Here is a 19,365-nt window from a genome sequence, read left to right on the forward strand (position 1 = left end):
TATGTTTTTATAACTGTAAAAATTGCACCATAGTTAAACCGCTTGTCCCGCACCGATAAACCCGCAGTTACCATTCGGAACCACTATAATATACTATTCATATGACGAGAATATATATAATAGATTTGTTGTATGTGTAAACGTAAAATAATCCAAATTTAAGCAAAAAAAAAACGTAAAATAATTTACATGATATGGTTTTCAGAACGTGGATTGTTGTATTCTAGATTTTCATTGAGTAGTGTTGAGTTTTTGATAGATATATCCACTATTGAACTTCTAAACAAAATTTCTCAAACTAAACTTATGATGTATCGCATTAAAAAACAAAATGCTCACATGTATCCTAATAATTTCATTTGATTTTGACAGCAAGAACCAAACTAATTGCATAATTCCTTCAAAAAAATTTGATTTTCTGAATTTTGAGAGGTAGAGCGTAGAAAAAAAAAGATAGTCAACAAGATGATTATAATCTCCTTGTGTACATTTTGTTTCACCGTCTGCATCATGATTTTCATTCGACCAACAAATTCTTATTCATTTTTTTTTGGACAACATTCTCATTCATTTAAATTGTTATTTCTATAACTTTTTAGCGTTAGACCTATGATAGTATCACTAGGATCAGACCAAAGAATTCCACTACATTAATGTATGTGGTGGAAAACAAAGTAACAGATAATTTTTCATGTCAGATAAATATATTTAAACTACAAATGCAACCAAAAAGAAATCAAAGCTCCATTTGTCACACCGTTTTGTTCTTCTCTCAATAATATACCTGTCACTAATGGGCCACGATGGTCACTCTCTTCTCTGTCAATCAATCACTCGTCACTACAACTTAAACAAAATGGGCCAAGTTGGAGCCTTAATCTGGGTCATCATCTAAACCGGGTCGGGTAGCTAGAGATCAACATCCGACCCGAAATCTGTGTGTTTTTAATGGTAGTGCCGTAATGGCTGCTTATTCCTCTAAATTTATATTTTGGGATCCTGTAATATTCCTCGCGATTCTCAACATATATGTTTTTTTGTTCTTATGTTGTTTTATGTTGGATTTTCCTCATGCATTTAAATGTTTTTGCAACTACGCACATCATTTTTCCATTTTTTTGTTTGTCACAACTTCATCATTTTTCCATGTAAACCATACAACATGATTGCTAAGCATTGTAGACTTAAAAGAGACAAGAATGGCCAAAATGGTCATGTCGATAAGTTGCTAGACATTTGAAACTGACCAATAATTTTGGCGAAATGACAAACATCATATCATTACGTATTCATGCATCACCACGATCAAGATTGGTCGTTTCCATCATAGTCACTAGTTGTTGAAATACCCGTAATTATAACTACTGAGTAACTGAGTACTTAAACATGCACGTCGAAATTACAACAATCTGAAAAGTTGCAAATACATATTTACATGTGGTGTGTTTTATTAACAAAAAGAACATGAATTTGATGAATTAGGTATAATCATATAAGTGCAGAAAAAAGAGTGAGTCATTATTTAATTTTGTAAATGAGTAGTAGTAATTAATACGAAAGACAGAATCGTGTAATTCAAAAGGACGTCTAATTTCCTAATGAAGGAATTCGAAGATGCTCACAAAATACTAAAAATAATATAAATGGTGGATAGAAGCACTAGACAAATTCGATTCTCCTTACCAGTATAATCAAATATCCATCACTACGAGTCTACGACATTGGACGGTTTTGCTAGTGGTACTTGGCTCAATTTATACTTTTAGTTATAAGAGTCATCTATCAATTAAACATCATTCTAAGATGGTTAATCTTTTATAGTTTTTATCAATCACACAATATAACCTTATTCTTAAACATATATTGTCATATATATCACAATTACTTAATGTTCCATAACTTAAAATTTTGAAAATACAGAAATAGACAACATAAGTCCGTCCATTGGTGAAGTTCAAATTGTAGAGGATTCGTTTTATCGATCAAGATCAGAATCTATTCATCCACGAGATTAGTTACGACAATCATATAGTAATTCCCTCTTGGCTGTTATCAATGTTCAAAGAAAACTCAACAAACCTAAATTTCTCATCATACACCATGTCGTTCACATTTATATTTAGGTGCATGAATAAAATATATATCATTCTCGAAACTACTAAACTTTCATGATTAACTTTCTTCTTTTTGTTTCAACTTTTGAACGAAACACTACACGTTTCGTGCGTAGAGAAACTCCACGGTATATGGAGGAACATCTCGATGAACATTCCATATTGTAATATAATATAATATATTCAAGCACTTAAGCAGCATAAATTCTTTCTAGTTATATAATAATAAACGTGGTATATCCTTAATAATGGAGTTTTAGCCTTTTATCATTTATAAAATAGTATATTATATACGAGTGATTAAGTCGACCGCAAAAGGTACGGAGGAGAAGAAACAAGCATTTGATTCTCTCTATTTTGATGCATCCTTCACTAGTGATGGTTGAGAAAAAAAGGAAAATAGCCAACTGGCAAATATTGTCAAAATTGAAATAATTGTGACACCAAAATATTTGTATAATTGTAAATATTTAATTGTTATTCCTCGCTTTTCTTGGCTTATATAAAGACAGTGACCAAACACAAGATCAAAATGCAGCAGCACCTCCTATCATATCATCACCCATCTCCTTTAGTTATATTTTGCTCTTTTTTCTTTTTTGTTCATAGCTTTGTAATAACAGTCTTATACTTCTCTAAGACTCAATAAGAGGAGGTACTATTACTACATTTCACTCCTTGTAAAATAAATAAATTTGTTTATGTGAAAGAAAACTTGTAAACTAATGCTGGTTTCTTACTAAGTAACAGATGGGTGAAACCGCTGCCGCCAACAACCACCACCACCATCACGGCCACCAAGTCTTTGACGCGTCCGTCCCTCAACAACCAGCTTTCAAATGCTTTGACGATGATGGCCGTCTCAAAAGAACCGGTTACAATTCTAAACAAAACAATAATATCAACTTTGTTTTAATAACGTTACAGCTGAAACGCAAAACAAAACGTTTTTTTTTTAAATAATTCAGGTACTGTTTGGACCGCAAGTGCTCATATCATAACAGCAGTGATCGGTTCAGGCGTTCTCTCGTTGGCATGGGCTATTGCTCAGCTTGGATGGATCGCTGGACCTGCGGTGATGCTATTGTTCTCTTTTGTTACTCTATACTCTTCAACACTTCTCAGTGACTGCTACAGAACCGGAGACGCAGTCTCCGGCAAGAGAAACTACACTTACATGGACGCAGTTCGATCCATTCTCGGTAATCATTTCATTCAGATACTCTATTAGTTTTTTTTTTTTTGCCGTTTCATATAAAATATCATTTTGCTTCATTATAAATATCGTTTTACATTTTCATTACATATATTAAATATACTTTTCAGTTTTACTTTTATCTTTAATTTATTAATTAATAAAATCTATTAAATAAAAGTAAGATATAATAATTTTCTTAATTTGCATTTAAAAACTTTAAATGACATTTATTGTATCCTGTTTTGATTTTGCTTTTATGTGCTCTTTTTGTTATAGGTGGATTCAAGTTCAAGATATGTGGGCTGATTCAATACTTGAATCTCTTTGGTATTGCCGTCGGATACACAATAGCAGCATCTATAAGCATGATGTAAGTGTTTCTTAGTTTACTTGTGAAACAAGCTTCAAACAAGTTATATAATAACATTTGATGGATCATGCAGGGCGATCAAGAGATCGAACTGTTTCCACAAGAGCGGAGGAAAAGACCCGTGTCACATGTCGAGCAACCCTTACATGATCATCTTCGGTGTGACAGAGATCTTGCTCTCTCAGGTTCCTGACTTCGACCAGATTTGGTGGATCTCCATCGTAGCAGCTGTCATGTCTTTCACTTACTCAGCCATTGGTCTAGCTCTAGGGATCGTTCAAGTTGCTGGTGAGATATAACTATATAAAGAATCACATAATTTCATGAAAATTGTGCTAACTCTTGATTTGAAATCTCTCAGCAAATGGAGTCTTCAAAGGAAGTCTCACGGGCATAAGCATCGGGACAGTGACTCAAACACAGAAGATATGGAGAACGTTTCAAGCTCTTGGAGACATTGCATTTGCCTACTCATACTCTGTTGTCCTAATAGAGATTCAGGTTAAAAAAAAAACACTTTCTTGGAACGCAAGATTAGTATTTATTCTAAAACCCTAAAGAAAAAGATATTCAACTTTGGTTCTTGTTATCTAGGATACTGTAAGATCCCCACCGTCAGAATCAACAACGATGAAGAAAGCTACAAAAATAAGCATTGCAGTCACCACAATCTTCTACATGCTATGTGGTTCAATGGGCTACGCAGCCTTTGGAGATGCAGCACCAGGAAACCTCCTCACGGGTTTCGGATTCTACAACCCGTTTTGGCTCCTCGACATAGCTAACGCCGCCATTGTAGTCCACCTAATAGGAGCTTACCAAGTCTTCTCTCAGCCCATCTTCGCCTTCGTTGAAAAATCAGTCTCAGAGAGGTTTCCAGACAGTGACTTGCTCACCAAGGAACTCCAAATCAAGATCCCAGGGTTTAGGTCTCCGTACAAAACAAACGTTTTCAGGGTAGTTTTCCGGTGCTGTTTCGTCGTTCTAACCACCGTGATATCGATGCTAATGCCGTTCTTCAACGACGTGGTTGGGATCTTAGGAGCCTTAGGGTTCTGGCCCTTGACGGTTTATTTCCCGGTGGAGATGTATATAAAGCAGAGGAAGGTGGAGAAGTGGAGCACGAGGTGGGTTTGTTTACAGATGCTTAGTGTTGCTTGTCTAGTGATCTCGGTGGTCGCCGGAGTTGGATCAATCGCTGGAGTAATGCTTGATCTTAAGGTCTACAAGCCCTTCCAGTCTACGTATTGATGATTGATAATGGACCAAGAACAAAAGAAAACTGGTGTATAAAGCTTATTGTTTATGTTACGCCTTTGAAAGAAAAAAATTGAACATGTGTATAATGTAAGTTTCCATTTCGTATGATATCTCTGTAATAAATTTATAAAATATGTTATATAAACCATATGATTCGTGTGTTTTTATTTTCTCTATTAATTAGTTTATATAGTTTTTGTTATTACATGTTCATCTGGTTAACTTGTAATGTTACCCTATTGGTCTCTCTGTATGACCATATAAGAAGATAACGAATGATGTGTACCACAAATTTAGAATAATTTGTTTATAGTGGTAACTCTTTATATTGCATCTTTTGTTATGAATGTGTGAATTAGGTATGGAAAACATGGTCATGGCAAAATGGAATTTGAATCAAAGTGACACTGACACTTCAATGGTGTTTAAATATTAAAAGTGAAATTTCAAAAGGAGCAATTTGGATGGTCTTGCCTAAAAGAGAAATTCCTCAATAGTCAAATTAAGCTGTCCACCCAGCCTAATAATAATAAATCCCCTATATATATATGATTTCTTAAACTTTTTGGGGCTAATATTCCATATCACTTATCAAAAAACATGTAGGGTTCTTGGATCTTGGAGTTGGAAATGAGAATCTTACAATCCCAACAATTGGTATCAGAGCCGGTTGACGAGAAATCTGCAAGAAAGACCGAAATACCCTTTGAGTGATGAATGAGTGATGAATGGGTATCCTATGAGTTAGGAATGAGAGGTGTGTGGCAGAAATCAAGTCAGAAGATTCTGGAAGTCAGTTGTGGAACACGAGATGAATGTGATCCTTAGTTTGAAGGGGAGAATGTGATATAACAAACTAAGTCCCACATTGGAGAATTAGACAAGGAGTGTCTAATATATAAAGAGATGTCCAACTCTAATAGTACGAGGCCTTTTGGGATGGAAACCAAAAGTAAATCCATGCGGGCTTGCCAATTAGGCCCAAAGTGGACAATATCGTACTAATCGGATAATATAGAGTTGGACACGGGATTTTACAATCCCAACATTGATAAGTGTCAAACTAAAGAGGTACATCGGATGGGTAATCTTGCGGGTGACTTTTGATCGCCTGCCTCACCAGAAGTTCCTGTTCCCTGAGGTTCAAAGGAGGAACATCATACACATCTGAGAACATGTGATTCAGATTCGGTTTCTCAGTCTTCTCCGCAACCCTGATAGCTTCTAACATCTGTTTAGAAGGAACATCATATATAAACCAAAAATGCTTCTTATACAAATGCTCACGAGCCAGACTTTTTTTAATTACCTCTTTCTTTATCTTGCTTCTCAGATCAGATTCAGCTTCATCACTCCACCAGCCATTACTCTCAACCCAAGTCCTAAACCTAGACAGTGGGTTTCTTGCTTTGTTCCACCACTCTATCTCATCAGCAGAGCGGTACCTAGTGGAGTCATCTGACGTTGAATGGTGTCCTACACGATACGTTAAGGCCTGACACACACAAAAACAAAACAAAACAGGAGAAGGATTTGTATGTTTTTGATGTTGCATCTTATAATCACATCAATGTTACCTCGATCAAGATTGGCCTATGTTCTCTAATCGCCATCTCGCGAGCTTCATGCACCGCGCTGTACATAGCAAGCGCATCATTTCCATCCACACGTATACTCCTAATCCCATAAGCACGGCCTTTCACCACTACACCATCACCTATCATTGGCCACAAACAAAGTATTTGAAAAATCCTAAAAGACTTCAAGACAAAGACAAATCCAAAAGGAAAAAAAGCAAAAGGAGTTATACTTCGGAACTGATCTGAGGTTGGAGTACTAATCGCCCATCCATTGTTCCGACAGATAAACAAAACAGGTGCTTCCATCACAGCTGCAAAGTTCAAAGCAGCATGGAAGTCTCCCTACCCAAAAAAAAACAAAACATTTTTTAAATCATCCAAAAGGGCTCAAAAGAGTAATGCAAACAAGGTTTCTTTTCATTTCAACCTCACTGGAGCCACCATCGCCAAAGAACGTGACCGCACATGCATCCTTCTCATCCATCTTTAAGGAATAAGCAGCACCAACCGCGTTTGGTAACTGCGTACTGGAGAAGGAAACTACCATCAGCACCATAAATAGACACCATAAGATTATCATAAACCAGTTGAGTCAGTAAAGAGTACGCTATTGTGGCTGAGACGGTGAAATAGTTAAGCTTGTTAGAGCCATAGTGAACAGGCATCTGCCTGCCTTTTCCATAATCAGATTTGTTCCCAAAACACTGGTTTGCAAACTCTTGAAGCGTGAAGCCACGCCATAGTAGAACACCAGGCTCTCTATACTGCACATACACAACAAAATCCTCAGTTCAAAACGGTTAATGCTAGACACATGTGTGTGTGTACAGGGCCGGTCCTGGGCATAGACTACATAGAAATAGACACCCAAATTTGTAATAAATGTTTTTTTTTAGTTAGTATTCTTACTAAATAGTCTACGGCTCCCAAAATCTCAAGACGGGCCTTCAAAATGATAAAATTATGATTTTTAAAACCTGAGGGAAGATGACATCATCAGGTGAGAGAGCAGCAGCCGAAGCAATATTAATAGCTTCTTCGCCGAAAGCAGTAGCGTAAAAGGAGAGTCTGCCTTGTCTTTGAGCTTCATAGAATATGTTATCCATCATCTGAAGAGTCACCATATCGCTGTACATTTTCACCGCAATTTCTTTACTAACCGGAATAAACCGGCTGTTGGTGAGTTGCTGGCCGTTGTCGTCGAGAACTCGGTAGCAAGGCACACGCTCTTCGTTGGATTCTGATATGAAGTGGATCTCAGGTGTGAAAGCTACTTTTCCTCCAGGGAAATCCATGACCTGGACATTGATAAAGACTCATCTTAAATCTACATGAGTGATTAAACAGTAACTATGAGTAACGTATGTACCTGACTATTGGTGTCTTCGTGTGAACCAATACTTGAGAGCGTATCCACCATGGTGTTACAATAACGAGTGATTAAATTTGGTGCGAGTCGCGTACTAAGAGGACCATGCGGTAGGTTGTGGCGGAGATGGCGAGACGCATGGCTTGGAGAACTGAACCCGATGTTATGTCTGAGAATGTTGAGTAAAATCGATTTCGATGAAGATTTCAGATGCTGAGCCATTTCAATAAGGATTTGATAGAAGAGAAGATTTGGTAAGGAGAAAATAGAGAGACACGAAGAAGAAGATGATGATGTCTTGTGTTAGAGAGAGACAGAGAGAGGTTGTTGAGTGTGTTTTGATTTTTCGTACTGATTTGATTCCTTAATCTACTTTGTGGAATCTTTCTACTGTACTTTGGGAATTGTGATCACGTCCATCGTGTCAAACGCTATCCATGGGCCAATACATTACACTATTAAGCCCATTAGCTTACTATTTATGGGCCTTGTAAATAAAATTGTTTCACTCACTTCAAGCAAAACAAAGTCGCATACACCAGAAACATCAGATATTCTTCTTTAGGTAAACACTTATCAAATCCTCCATGTAATAAACCGTGATGAGAGAAAGCTATTGATTCCTGAAATTTTATCAGCTAAATGTCGGCTCAGGTTTACATAGTTAGAGTTCATATTATTCGTTATAAGATCTGGTTAGTTTAACATCAATAATGAAACTAGCATATACAATACATCTCTTGTAGAAGAGAACTACTTAGCTTCATAGAATGCTGAATATCCAGGCTTATATTCACAACATGGAACTCATCATCAAATATTCGTTAAACAAGTAATGCTCGAAAATGAGAACACAAGGGAGAAGTTACAAAGAACACTGAGATCTCCGCCAGTTTCAACATGTCAACGATAAACGAGAGAGAGTGAGAGAGAGGCTAAGCCAAACCAGACAAGCCAAGACGATCAGCAACGTTGTACATAACAAGCTTATCCCAAACAGGTCCAAAAAGCTGTTCTCCCCCAATCGAGAATGTCAATGCCCACGCTAAAAGAAGAGATGTAAAGACACTGAACCCAATTGCTGATCTAACAACATCTACAAACAATAACAAGATCTGTAACGAGTAAGAGAGAGCATAATGTGACACAACTCAAAGCAATAATACTCATCACTTCCTCTCTAAATTTACATAAGGCAAAAACATCAATCAAACGAACACATAGAATGGCAAATCACAATGCTGATCAAGATTGAAGTGATTTATAACAGATTGATTCCCAGATCAAAAGATTCCCAATCTACAAAATCGAAAAGAGTATCTGGGGGAACTTACAATTGCGGATCTGAGGGAAAGCGCGAGAGTGACGGAGAACAGGCCAGAAGTAGAAGCAATTGACAGCCCAGAGCCACGGCAAGAGAGCGAATCCGAACTTGTAGAATCGACGAGCGTAATCCACCGATGCTTCCTCCGTTAACCCCAACGGACCGTCGATCGTTGGCCAAACGTGCGCGGAAGAGATTATAGACGACAGTGGATTCGGATTCGAACTCCGATCGGTGTTAGGGTTCCGATTGGGTTCGTCGATCCGTGAAGCCTCCTCCATTTTGCTCCAGCCACTAGCGAAAATGAAAAAGAAACGAATTAAGCAGCGACGTCGTCGTTTTAATGACAATATCAGTTAAACGCACGGAGAAGCAGCGGCGTCGTTTAATGAAAATATTATTTGAACGCCACAGAGAAGCTGCGACGTCGTTCTTGGGTGAGTAAACCCTCTTCTAATTTGAATGACGATTGGTTGTGTATGTATATCACAATGTTAATGCTCTGACCTCTAAACAAGGACTAATCCAACACTAATCAGAAACTCATCGATACAAATGATAGATCGAGTTGTGTCTTCCGAGAAAAGTTCAGAATGTTTACAAACTGGTCCAAACGATAAGGAAACAGAAATTGAGAATGCTAATAAGAGATAAAATCACGGGATCATAGTCTGCTTGATGATGTTGTAACATAAAAGAAATGATGTCACGGGTCATGGTCCGTCTGAAATGCTTCTGTTGAGTTGAGAAGACATAGAGAGGACCGAGCTTGGCAGAAGAGGATTCTTTGGCTTTAGACCTCTTGTTCATGTGTCTGGTCTGTGTGTCACATGAACGCAGAAAAGCCAAAAGGATCATCGTCATTAGCAGTAGACAAATCGAAGTGGCCCTGATTGCTAAGATAAGAGTCACTAACATTCTCAGCTGGAGGTGGTGCTAATGGAGCTGTGAGATCTTGTAGCTCCAAGTATAGCTCCGAGTTTTCAACTAGGTCGTAAGAAGGTGTCCTTGGCATGTTGTTATCATGGATAATGCTCAAGTCTAGTAGTTCGCTGAACATGTCTTGTCCTTCTTCTAAGAAAACCGGAGCTGGAACACTGGTATCATGTATTACCTGTAAAGTGATTAACTATGAGACATATTTACCAAGATTTCAAAGCAATAAGATTTCTTTTTACTAAGTTCCAATGCCATTAAAACACGAACAGTTGCAAAGCTACATGACTAGCCTAGTACGCAATACCCACTAAGTTTCAATATCATGACACTAAGCCAAAGAAAAATGATGCCGAACACTAACCTCATTGTTGTTGGGCTCACAGAAACGCAAGTACTCATCGTCGTCAACAAACAGATCCAACATTGAGTATATGTCATCATTGTCGTTGGTGGGAGCTAGGAGGGTCGGCACTAGTGAAGCGGTGCTATTAGTGTCAAGAAGCGGAGCAGCAGACAGAGGAGTGTGAGCTGCATCATTTAGATGCGGAAGCTTGCAGGTAGTGGTAGCTGTAGATGGTACGAAATCAGAGACGCACGATTCAGATACCATGCCACCAAAACAATCTTTGTTAGGGGCCAGCGAGGGCGCCACAACCAGACTGGTTTCTGCGTTAGGACGAAGAAGGATTGCGAGATTGCTTGGAGAAGGAACATCAGTATGCTGTTCCTGATCACTCCAGTCCTCTTCATTAAACGGAGCACCATACTGAGCTCCATTTCTAGGTCCTGGTCCATCTTTCTTGAATAGAACACACAGCACATAAGTATCCTGTATCAACAAAAGCAAGAGCGATATAAGATTACATGGCATGTACAAATTGAAATTATTCAGCCATTTTTAAATTAGTATATTACCTGAGGAATATTCTTCTGTGTTAGTACCTTGTCTTCAAGCCTGTACTCATGCATAACCCAATCAGTCCGCTCCCCACGAGGGGACTTGCCAACGTGATAAACAAGAGTCTTAATCTTCCCCACAACTTCATCACTGCACAGAACGGCTCTCTCCTTCCCTGTGGTCTTCCAGTAACCACCCTCAGTTGCACGGTTTGCCCGGACACCCGTTGCATACTTCTTCTCCCTTGGGCAGAAGAAGTGCCACTTAAGATCCCCACTCTTTATATAGGACTTATCTGTAAAGACAAAAGACCATAAGATAGAGGAAATGAGCAGTCATCCGAGTATTTACTCATGACAGAACAAGAAGGTTTACCAGGTAAATCAGAAGGCTCGAACTTGTAAATGTCAATTTCAACGATTGCATCAACGAGGAGCTTTTTCCCCAACACCTTCCTCTTCAAGTAATATCTCACGAGTTCAACATCAGTCGGATGAAACCGGAATCCAGGAGCCAATTGAGTTTTCCCCATTGGCACAGATCCAAAGGGGAAAACTTTCACTCTCCGCAGTAAACTCCTCAAGCAAGGAGAGAGTTTTGCGCAGAAAAAAATTCAAGTTCACAGTAGCAGAAGCAGCAAAAGAGAATACTTTGTAATCAAAATCAAACAGAAAAGAGAAGAAGAAAGAGAAGAAGAGAGGAGAGTAAGACTAAGTCCAGTGCCTAAACAAGATTATCTGAAAGCACCACAACTTCCCCCTGCTCATATAACCACAGTCGCACCAAAGAAAAGACGGATTCTTCTTGCAGAGATCAACAGACATCTGGTGTGCAACGTAAGACCTGTTATTCAGACATTGGGAAAAAAAAACAAGACTTTAACCACACAGACAACTTAGATACGAGAATACACAAAACAAATCATCAATTTGGTTAAATCCTATAAAGTGTAAAACCCTAAAAATGAATCTACTTCAGCTCAAATCCAGAAATCACAAAAAATCAGAATCAATAGCGAGAACATGGCGGAATAAAATCAGGAACACGAAGTAATTAAAGTACCCGGAGAAGGGAAGTACTCGACGGTGGAGAGAACGATCAGAGCAAGGCGGAGGCGAGCGAGAGAGAGAGAGTGGCGTGAAAGAGAAGCCAAAAGTGAGGAGGAAAGGGCTATAACAGTCTATATATATGACTGAGCTCTTGACCATACGCGTTGACTAAAACAGTGGTGGGCCTAATTTCAAGATAAGCCTATAAGGCCCAATAACCCAATCTAACCGGTTCATTCCGGTTTAATCCGGTACATTTCTTCAACTACTTACTCGTCACCTTTATATCGAACCGGTTCAGTAAGTAAAGCAGAGATTGAGATCATCGGCGAGAAATGGCGGAGGAGAGCAGCTTCGATGGTTCCGAGAAGGAAGAGATCGCTAGCTCAGGCAACGGCTTCGGAGATTTAGCATCGATGGACTCGATCGAATCTCGTTGGGTGACTCAAGACGAAGACGACGATTCGGTGAACGGCGCTGACGACGATGACGATGATGACGACGACGAATTCTACGGGACCGGACTCGAATCCGAGGACGAGGAGGTATCGGAGCACCGCCTCCTGATCCGTACCGGTCGTCGTGTTGACTCCTTCGACGTGGAAGCCCTCGAAGTTCCCGGCGCTTCAAGGATTGATTACGAGGTGATTGATTGTTTTGGTACTCGTGCATACGAATGTGTTGTTAGTAAGATATGAATGTGTTTGTTAACTTTGATATAGGACTTGACGGTGGGGAGGAGAGTGTTGCTTGCGTTCCAGACGCTAGGGGTTGTATTTGGAGATGTGGGAACGAGTCCTTTGTATACGTTCAGTGTGATGTTCAGTAAATCACCTGTGAAAGAGAAAGAAGATGTGATTGGAGCGTTGTCACTAGTGTTATACACCTTGCTTTTGATCCCTCTTATTAAGTATGTTCTTGTTGTTCTATGGGCTAATGATGATGGTGAAGGTATATATATGCCTTTTTAACTCTTGTAGAATCTCGTAATTGATCTTTTATGTATGTTGCTTATATGAGTTATGATGTTTTTTAGGTGGGACCTTTGCGTTGTACTCGTTAATCTCTCGTCATGCCAAGATTAGTCTTATTCCTAATCAACTTCGGTCAGACACCCGGATTTCGAGTTTTAGACTGAAGGTGCCTTGCCCTGAGCTTGAGAGATCGCTGAATCTAAAAGAAAAACTTGAGAATTCATTGGTTTTGAAGAAAATGCTTCTCGTGTTAGTTCTTGCTGGAACGGCCATGGTGATTGCTGATGGGGTTGTTACTCCTGCGATGTCAGGTTCTTATATGATCTCTTCTTAAGTATGTTCATAGACATGACTCTGTTGTATCTTGCATACTACCATGTGGACTTATCTGAATCGCTTGATTTTCATATTGCAGTAATGTCAGCTGTTGGTGGACTTAAGGTTGGAGTTGATGCAGTTGAGCAAGGTACGATTAACTTCGATGCTGTCATTTCTAATGTTTTTTTGTCATTTTATCTTTTGAATATTGTTTACTTATCTCCTGTTTGTTCTTTGCAGATCAAGTGGTGATGATCTCGGTTGCATTTCTGGTGATCCTGTTTAGTCTACAAAAGTATGGGACGAGTAAGATGGGACTAGTAGTAGGTCCGGCATTACTCTTATGGTTCTGTTGTCTTGCTGGTATTGGAATTCACAACCTCCTCAAATACGATAAGAGTGTTTACAGAGCATTCAACCCTATCCACATCTATTACTTCTTCCAGAGGAACTCTATAAACGCGTGGTATGCACTTGGAGGTTGCATTCTCTGTGCTACAGGTAACAGAACCGAGACAGCCTTTTTATGTTCAATACTCTTCCTGATACTGTGATGCCTCAATTGTTGACTGTTCGTGTTATATAATTTTATCTTTCAGGCTCAGAGGCATTATTTGCGGACCTTTGCTACTTTTCTGTTCGATCAGTCCAGGTAAACAAAGAGGAGAGTGGCCGTTGGTGGCTGATGCTACACCTTTTTTCTTTTTGTACGCAGATTTGCTATAATTTTCTGCAAGGTTTATTTATTTATTCGTTGTTGTTTTCTCCAGCTTACATTTGTGTGTCTCGTCCTGCCGTGCCTCATGTTGGGCTATATGGGACAAGCTGCATACCTGATGGAGAATCATGCAGATGCTAGTCAAGCTTTCTTTTCATCTGTTCCAGGTAAAGTTCAATTACTTTCTTCAATCAGCCTCTTTGATGCCACTGCAAAAGCTTATTTCATGCTGCAGGTTACTGACTTATTCTTTATACTAGTATTAGTTATTGATTCATCATACTGTTCTACAGGTGCTGCATTCTGGCCCGTCCTTTTCATAGCCAATGTTGCAGCTCTGATTGCCAGTCGCACAATGACGACAGCGACATTTTCATGTATTAAACAGTCAACAGCACTGGGCTGTTTCCCTCGTCTCAAGATCATCCACACGTCTCGGAAATTTATGGGTCAGATTTATATACCTGTCCTAAATTGGTTCCTGCTTGCCGTTTGCCTGGTCGTCGTCTGCTCAATCTCAAGTATCAATGAGATTGGAAATGCATATGGTATCTTCCTTTCCTTTCATTGAAGCGTTAGTGGTCTGGTATACTTCCCTCTTTTGAAGATTTCTTTCAAATTTCCCAGGGATGGCTGAGCTTGGAGTGATGATGACAACGACAATCCTAGTCACTTTAATCATGCTTCTTATATGGCAGATCAACATCGTAGTCGTCACTGCCTTTCTGATAGTTTTCCTTGGAGTGGAACTAATCTTCTTCTCGTCAGTTATAGCGAGCGTTGGAGATGGAAGCTGGATAATATTGGTTTTCGCCGTGATCATGTTCGGTATAATGTATGTTTGGAACTATGGAAGTAAGATCAGGTATGAAACAGAAGTGGAACAGAAGATGTCAATGGATCTGATGAGAGAGCTTGGGAGCAATCTGGGAACGATCAGAGCTCCTGGTATCGGTTTGTTGTACAATGAGTTAGTGAAGGGAGTGCCAGCAATATTTGGCCATTTTCTGACTACACTCCCTGCAATCCACTCCATGGTCATTTTTGTCTGCATCAAGTACGTCCCGGTTCCAGTTGTGCCCCAGAATGAGAGGTTCCTCTTCAGACGCGTTTGCACCAAAAGCTACCACTTGTTCCGTTGCATCGCCAGGTCGGTCTTTAACTTTTCCTTTGTGACTTTATGAGGAGATTATAAACACTGTTTTGTGTTATATTTGGTGAAGGTATGGTTACAAGGATGTGAGAAAGGAGAACCACCAAGTATTCGAGCAGCTACTAATCGAGAGCCTCGAGAAGTTTATCCGTAGAGAAGCTCAAGAGCGTTCACTGGAGAGCGACGGGCGCAATGATTCAGACTCTGAGGAAGATTTCTCAGGCTCTACACTCGTCATGGGCCCCAACGGAAGTATGTACTCGATGGGCGTTCCTCTTCTCTCTGAGTACAGAGACTTAAACAAACCGATCACGGAATTGAACTCTTCGTCTAACCACACAAGCCACCATCCCTTTGACACATCGTCTGAATCCTCTGTATCTGAAGCGGAGCAAAGCCTGGAGAGAGAGTTATCGTTCATACACAAAGCGAAAGAGATAGGGGTCGTGTATCTACTGGGACACGGTGATATCAGAGCAAGAAAAGATTCATGGTTCGTCAAGAAGTTGGTCATAAACTACTTCTACGCATTCCTGAGGAAAAATTGCAGAAGAGGGACGGCGAATTTGAGCGTGCCTCAGTCTCATCTGATGAAAGTTGACATGACATACATGGTCTGAGCCTTCTTCCTTTTTTTTTTCTTTGTCCATAGATTTAACATCTGTAAGCTTCGTCTATGTTTCTGCATTGTTTGTGAAGAGACTACTAGAATCTATAGAGCATCAGAGGGGAAGCCTATATCGATTTCAGGAAATTTCATGATTTGTGACATGAATCTCGTTAATGTGCTGTGGTTTGTGACATCTGGGTCTTTTTTGCATATCTGTTTTCAATACGGTTGTTTGTGCAATTATAATTTCCCGCGGGGTCTTTACTGTAATTTCGTAAATTTGTACGTACGGACAATAAAAACAGCTGTTCTTTCGTTTTCCCGACAAATAACAGAAAAAACAGCTGTTCTTACGTTTCATCGTCGCGCCTTCTTCTCCTCTGCTTCATTTTGCAAAAAAAAATAAAAAAAAAAATTCTAAAATGTTTGATCATATGAAACTGTTGCGATGCTTCAGCTTCACGGCTTCGCGAGATTGGTTCTTCAGACAATCATTCGCGAACGCCGGTCTCCGCTCCGTCGTCACCGATCTCTCCCACGGCAACTCCATCGCATCAACCACCATGCACTGCTGGATCCCTAAATCCCCAAACCGAACCAAACCAAACCTCCTCCTCCTCCACGGGTTCGGAGCTAACGCGATGTGGCAATACGGCGAGCATCTCCGAGCTTTCACGGGCCGGTTCAACGTCTACGTCCCCGACCTCCTCTTCTTCGGTTTATCCTCCACGTCGGAGCAGAATCGGACCGAGTCTTTCCAGGCTCGGTGTCTGATGAGGCTGATGGAAGCGCACGGGGTGCACAGGATGAGCATTGTGGGGATAAGCTACGGCGGGTTCGTCGGGTACAGTTTAGCGGCGCAGTTTCCGGAGAAGGTTGAGAAGCTGGTGCTGTGCTGCGCAGGGGTTTGCCTTGAGGAGAAGGATATGGAGGATGGGTTGTTTAAGGTTCCGAATCTTGAGGAAGCCACCGGGATTCTGATTCCTCAGACGCCGGAGAAGCTTAAGGAGCTTATTAGATTCTCGTTTGTTAAGCCGATGAAAGGTGTTCCTTCGTTTTTTCTGTGGGATTTTATCGATGTGATGTGTACGGAGTTTGTTGAGGAGAAGAGGGATTTGATCAAATCGATACTCAAGGATCGGAGGCTTTCAGATCTTCCTAGGATCAAACAGGTGCAAAACACTATACTCTTTTGGCTTTGTTGTTTTGTCATTGCTGAAAGATTGTGTTCTTTTTTTTTGGTTAATTTAGAAATCTTTGGTCATATGGGGAGAAGAAGATCAGATCTTTCCACTGGAACTTGGTTACAGATTGAAAAGGTACATTCATCATCTGGGATTTTACCATTTTTTACAAGTGAAACAACGATCTATGTATTTTTTTTAAAATGATGGTGAAGCAGGCATATAGGAGAGAATGCAGAGATAGTGGTGATCAAGAAGGCAGGACATGCTGTGAATTTGGAGAAGTCCAAAGAATTTCTCAAGCACTTGAAATCTTTTCTTATTGATTCTTTGTGAAACTACTGTTTTTATCTCTTCTTGTAATAGATTGATAACAAAAAAAATAATTGTACTTACTGCATTTGAAAGGATGATTCTTTCTGTTATTCAAAATATCAAATATCATATGAAGGAATCGCAAACACGATTGAAACACTTTTTTTTTTCTTTTTTGAAACACAGGAGACAATGCTTATAATGTAAAAGTACTATATTCATTTATTTGGTATTAACTATTAAAAAAACTGAAATATAGATAATATCTAATTTGAATATAAATAAAGATAAAGGAATAATTTAAATAAAGTGTTTAATACTTTATTTAATTTTATAAAAATATGAATATGTCCATTTAAATATGGATAAAATAATTACAACTATAAAGTAAGGCGTTTAATTTTAAAATCATATAAACTAGATTTACAAATTTAAATAAGTTTTTTTTTTAAATAATTCACAAATTAGCATATCGGGGTTATAAGTGAATTAAATATCAGAATATATATTTCCAAAATAAATTTCTAAAAATTTTGAATATAAATATTTTGTTTAATAGATTTTAATAAATAAATAAAATTTTAATTTTAAGCAGACACGATCATTATAATCTTACCATTTAATTTTTTATTATACTTAACTAACTCATTTCCAATTTTGATCAGTGAATATCTAAATATTCAAAATTATATTTTAAAATCTGGCAAGTATCTCTATTTTTGACATCATCTCGCAAGTATCTTATATTAATGGGGATGATTGGTTGGGGCTGTAGATGCTCTGGACAGCCAAAATTTAATCTACAGCTATATATCTCAACCAATCGAGCTTTGCTTTCCTTAAAAAATTCACAGCAAAAATTTTTTTGCAAAATCAAAATATGGCTGTAGAGAGCTTTATTTCCAGAGCAAAAAATTAGTGCTTTAGAAATCTACAGCAAGGAAAGCTACAGCAAATAAATCTACAGATTAAATTCTACAGCAAAAAATATAAAGTTACAGCACTTACCAATCATCCCCAATATATGGTAGTTTAGTTAGTATCCAAATTTTTAGAAAATCCTAAGGAAAATGGCTAAACTCTCTATACTAATAATACACACGCTAAACCTTATTAAAATTCCTAATGGACTCTGAATTAATCATTTAGGTATTCAAGTACTAAAATTAGTTGACATATAAAATAAATTGTGATTCATTAGAACTGGAAAACATAAGACATATTTTTGCTATGAAACATGTGTATATTTGAAATATATGTATTAATCTACAAAATTATAGTAAATGGTGTCTTATAAATATATTTATCAGATGACAAATTATTTATATAACATTTACATTTGCTTGCTTGTATATCCAAAATAATATGAATATCTTACATTATTTATTTTTTCATAATAAAGTTGCATAAAATTCAAGATTTGAAAAATGTATTAAATATTGCATCAATACAATGGAACAATTTGACTTGGCACATGGAATTAGCTCTTGATGCTAGAAAAACAAGCACCAAACCACTATGCCACCACATGAAAGCAATTTACTACTCTCTCCGTTCTTAAAAGATCCATGTTATAGTTTTTTTCACACTTATTAAGAAAATATTTAAAATTGTATTTTCCAATATATTGTTTTTTAATTAACTATTTCTAATAACTTTTAACTAATGAGATTTTATTAAACACAATTATACTTTTTTTAAAGTACAATTTTTCATTAATTAATGTATTGAAAATGTAAAAAATGTATCTTTTTGAAACAAATTTTTTTTCTTAAAAATGAATCTTTTAGGAACATAGAGAGTATATGTTTTCTTTGAGACATAATTTCCTCTTGCAGGAGATAGATATTACAAAATTCCAAATTTTAAACTGTTGACAAAAACAGTAATAAATTAATATTTTCTTCCAATATTTAACTAAACTTAAAGGAGATATTTTATGACAACCACAAAAACAAAAGATACCAAAACAAGGAATATACCAGATGAAGG

The 19,365-nt window shown here is 38.2% G+C and overlaps 6 protein-coding genes across 6 annotated transcripts; 3 read left to right on the forward strand and 3 right to left on the reverse strand.

The window, feature by feature from the left end:
* Nucleotides 1–2,622: 2,622 nt before the first annotated feature.
* LOC103855814 (amino acid permease 2) lies at nt 2,623–5,108 on the forward strand. Its single transcript, XM_009132857.2, has 7 exons — nt 2,623–2,769; nt 2,865–2,988; nt 3,083–3,316; nt 3,589–3,682; nt 3,756–3,970; nt 4,044–4,183; nt 4,277–5,108. Exons 2-7 carry the CDS (start codon nt 2,865–2,867, stop codon nt 4,931–4,933), a joined length of 1,464 nt encoding a protein of 487 aa, XP_009131105.2. The 5' UTR covers nt 2,623–2,769; the 3' UTR covers nt 4,934–5,108.
* Nucleotides 5,109–5,791: 683 nt separating this feature from the next.
* LOC103855815 (2-oxoisovalerate dehydrogenase subunit alpha 2, mitochondrial) lies at nt 5,792–8,320 on the reverse strand. The gene is made up of 8 exons (XM_009132858.3): nt 7,892–8,320; nt 7,500–7,820; nt 7,129–7,286; nt 6,950–7,049; nt 6,753–6,864; nt 6,520–6,659; nt 6,252–6,437; nt 5,792–6,173 (listed from the first exon to the last, which is right to left on the reverse strand). Exons 1-8 carry the CDS (start codon nt 8,111–8,113, stop codon nt 6,006–6,008), a joined length of 1,407 nt encoding a protein of 468 aa, XP_009131106.2. The 5' UTR covers nt 8,114–8,320; the 3' UTR covers nt 5,792–6,005.
* Nucleotides 8,321–8,555: 235 nt separating this feature from the next.
* LOC103855816 (probable gamma-secretase subunit PEN-2) lies at nt 8,556–9,550 on the reverse strand. Its single transcript, XM_009132859.3, has 2 exons — nt 9,226–9,550; nt 8,556–8,987 (listed from the first exon to the last, which is right to left on the reverse strand). Exons 1-2 carry the CDS (start codon nt 9,494–9,496, stop codon nt 8,827–8,829), a joined length of 432 nt encoding a protein of 143 aa, XP_009131107.1. The 5' UTR covers nt 9,497–9,550; the 3' UTR covers nt 8,556–8,826.
* Nucleotides 9,551–9,763: 213 nt separating this feature from the next.
* LOC103855817 (NAC domain-containing protein 82) lies at nt 9,764–11,786 on the reverse strand. Its single transcript, XM_033286904.1, has 5 exons — nt 11,428–11,786; nt 11,070–11,347; nt 10,516–10,983; nt 10,132–10,329; nt 9,764–10,034 (listed from the first exon to the last, which is right to left on the reverse strand). The coding sequence occupies exons 1-5, from the start codon at nt 11,582–11,584 to the stop codon at nt 9,813–9,815; spliced, it is 1,323 nt and encodes a 440-aa protein (XP_033142795.1). The 5' UTR covers nt 11,585–11,786; the 3' UTR covers nt 9,764–9,812.
* Nucleotides 11,787–12,436: 650 nt separating this feature from the next.
* On the forward strand, nt 12,437–16,114 carry LOC103855818 (potassium transporter 7). Its single transcript, XM_009132861.3, has 10 exons — nt 12,437–12,745; nt 12,824–13,052; nt 13,138–13,386; nt 13,491–13,541; nt 13,634–13,894; nt 13,993–14,045; nt 14,164–14,278; nt 14,405–14,659; nt 14,739–15,261; nt 15,335–16,114. Exons 1-10 carry the CDS (start codon nt 12,437–12,439, stop codon nt 15,882–15,884), a joined length of 2,595 nt encoding a protein of 864 aa, XP_009131109.1. The 3' UTR covers nt 15,885–16,114.
* Nucleotides 16,115–16,245: 131 nt separating this feature from the next.
* Nucleotides 16,246–17,524, forward strand: LOC103855819 (2-hydroxy-6-oxo-2,4-heptadienoate hydrolase). The gene is made up of 3 exons (XM_009132862.3): nt 16,246–17,046; nt 17,126–17,193; nt 17,277–17,524. Exons 1-3 carry the CDS (start codon nt 16,297–16,299, stop codon nt 17,392–17,394), a joined length of 936 nt encoding a protein of 311 aa, XP_009131110.1. The 5' UTR covers nt 16,246–16,296; the 3' UTR covers nt 17,395–17,524.
* The last annotated feature ends 1,841 nt before the right edge of the window (nt 17,525–19,365 follow it).

Source organism: Brassica rapa, chromosome A03 (genome assembly GCF_000309985.2).
Source record: "Brassica rapa cultivar Chiifu-401-42 chromosome A03, CAAS_Brap_v3.01, whole genome shotgun sequence".
In the NCBI taxonomy this organism is placed as follows: Eukaryota; Viridiplantae; Streptophyta; class Magnoliopsida; order Brassicales; family Brassicaceae; genus Brassica; species Brassica rapa.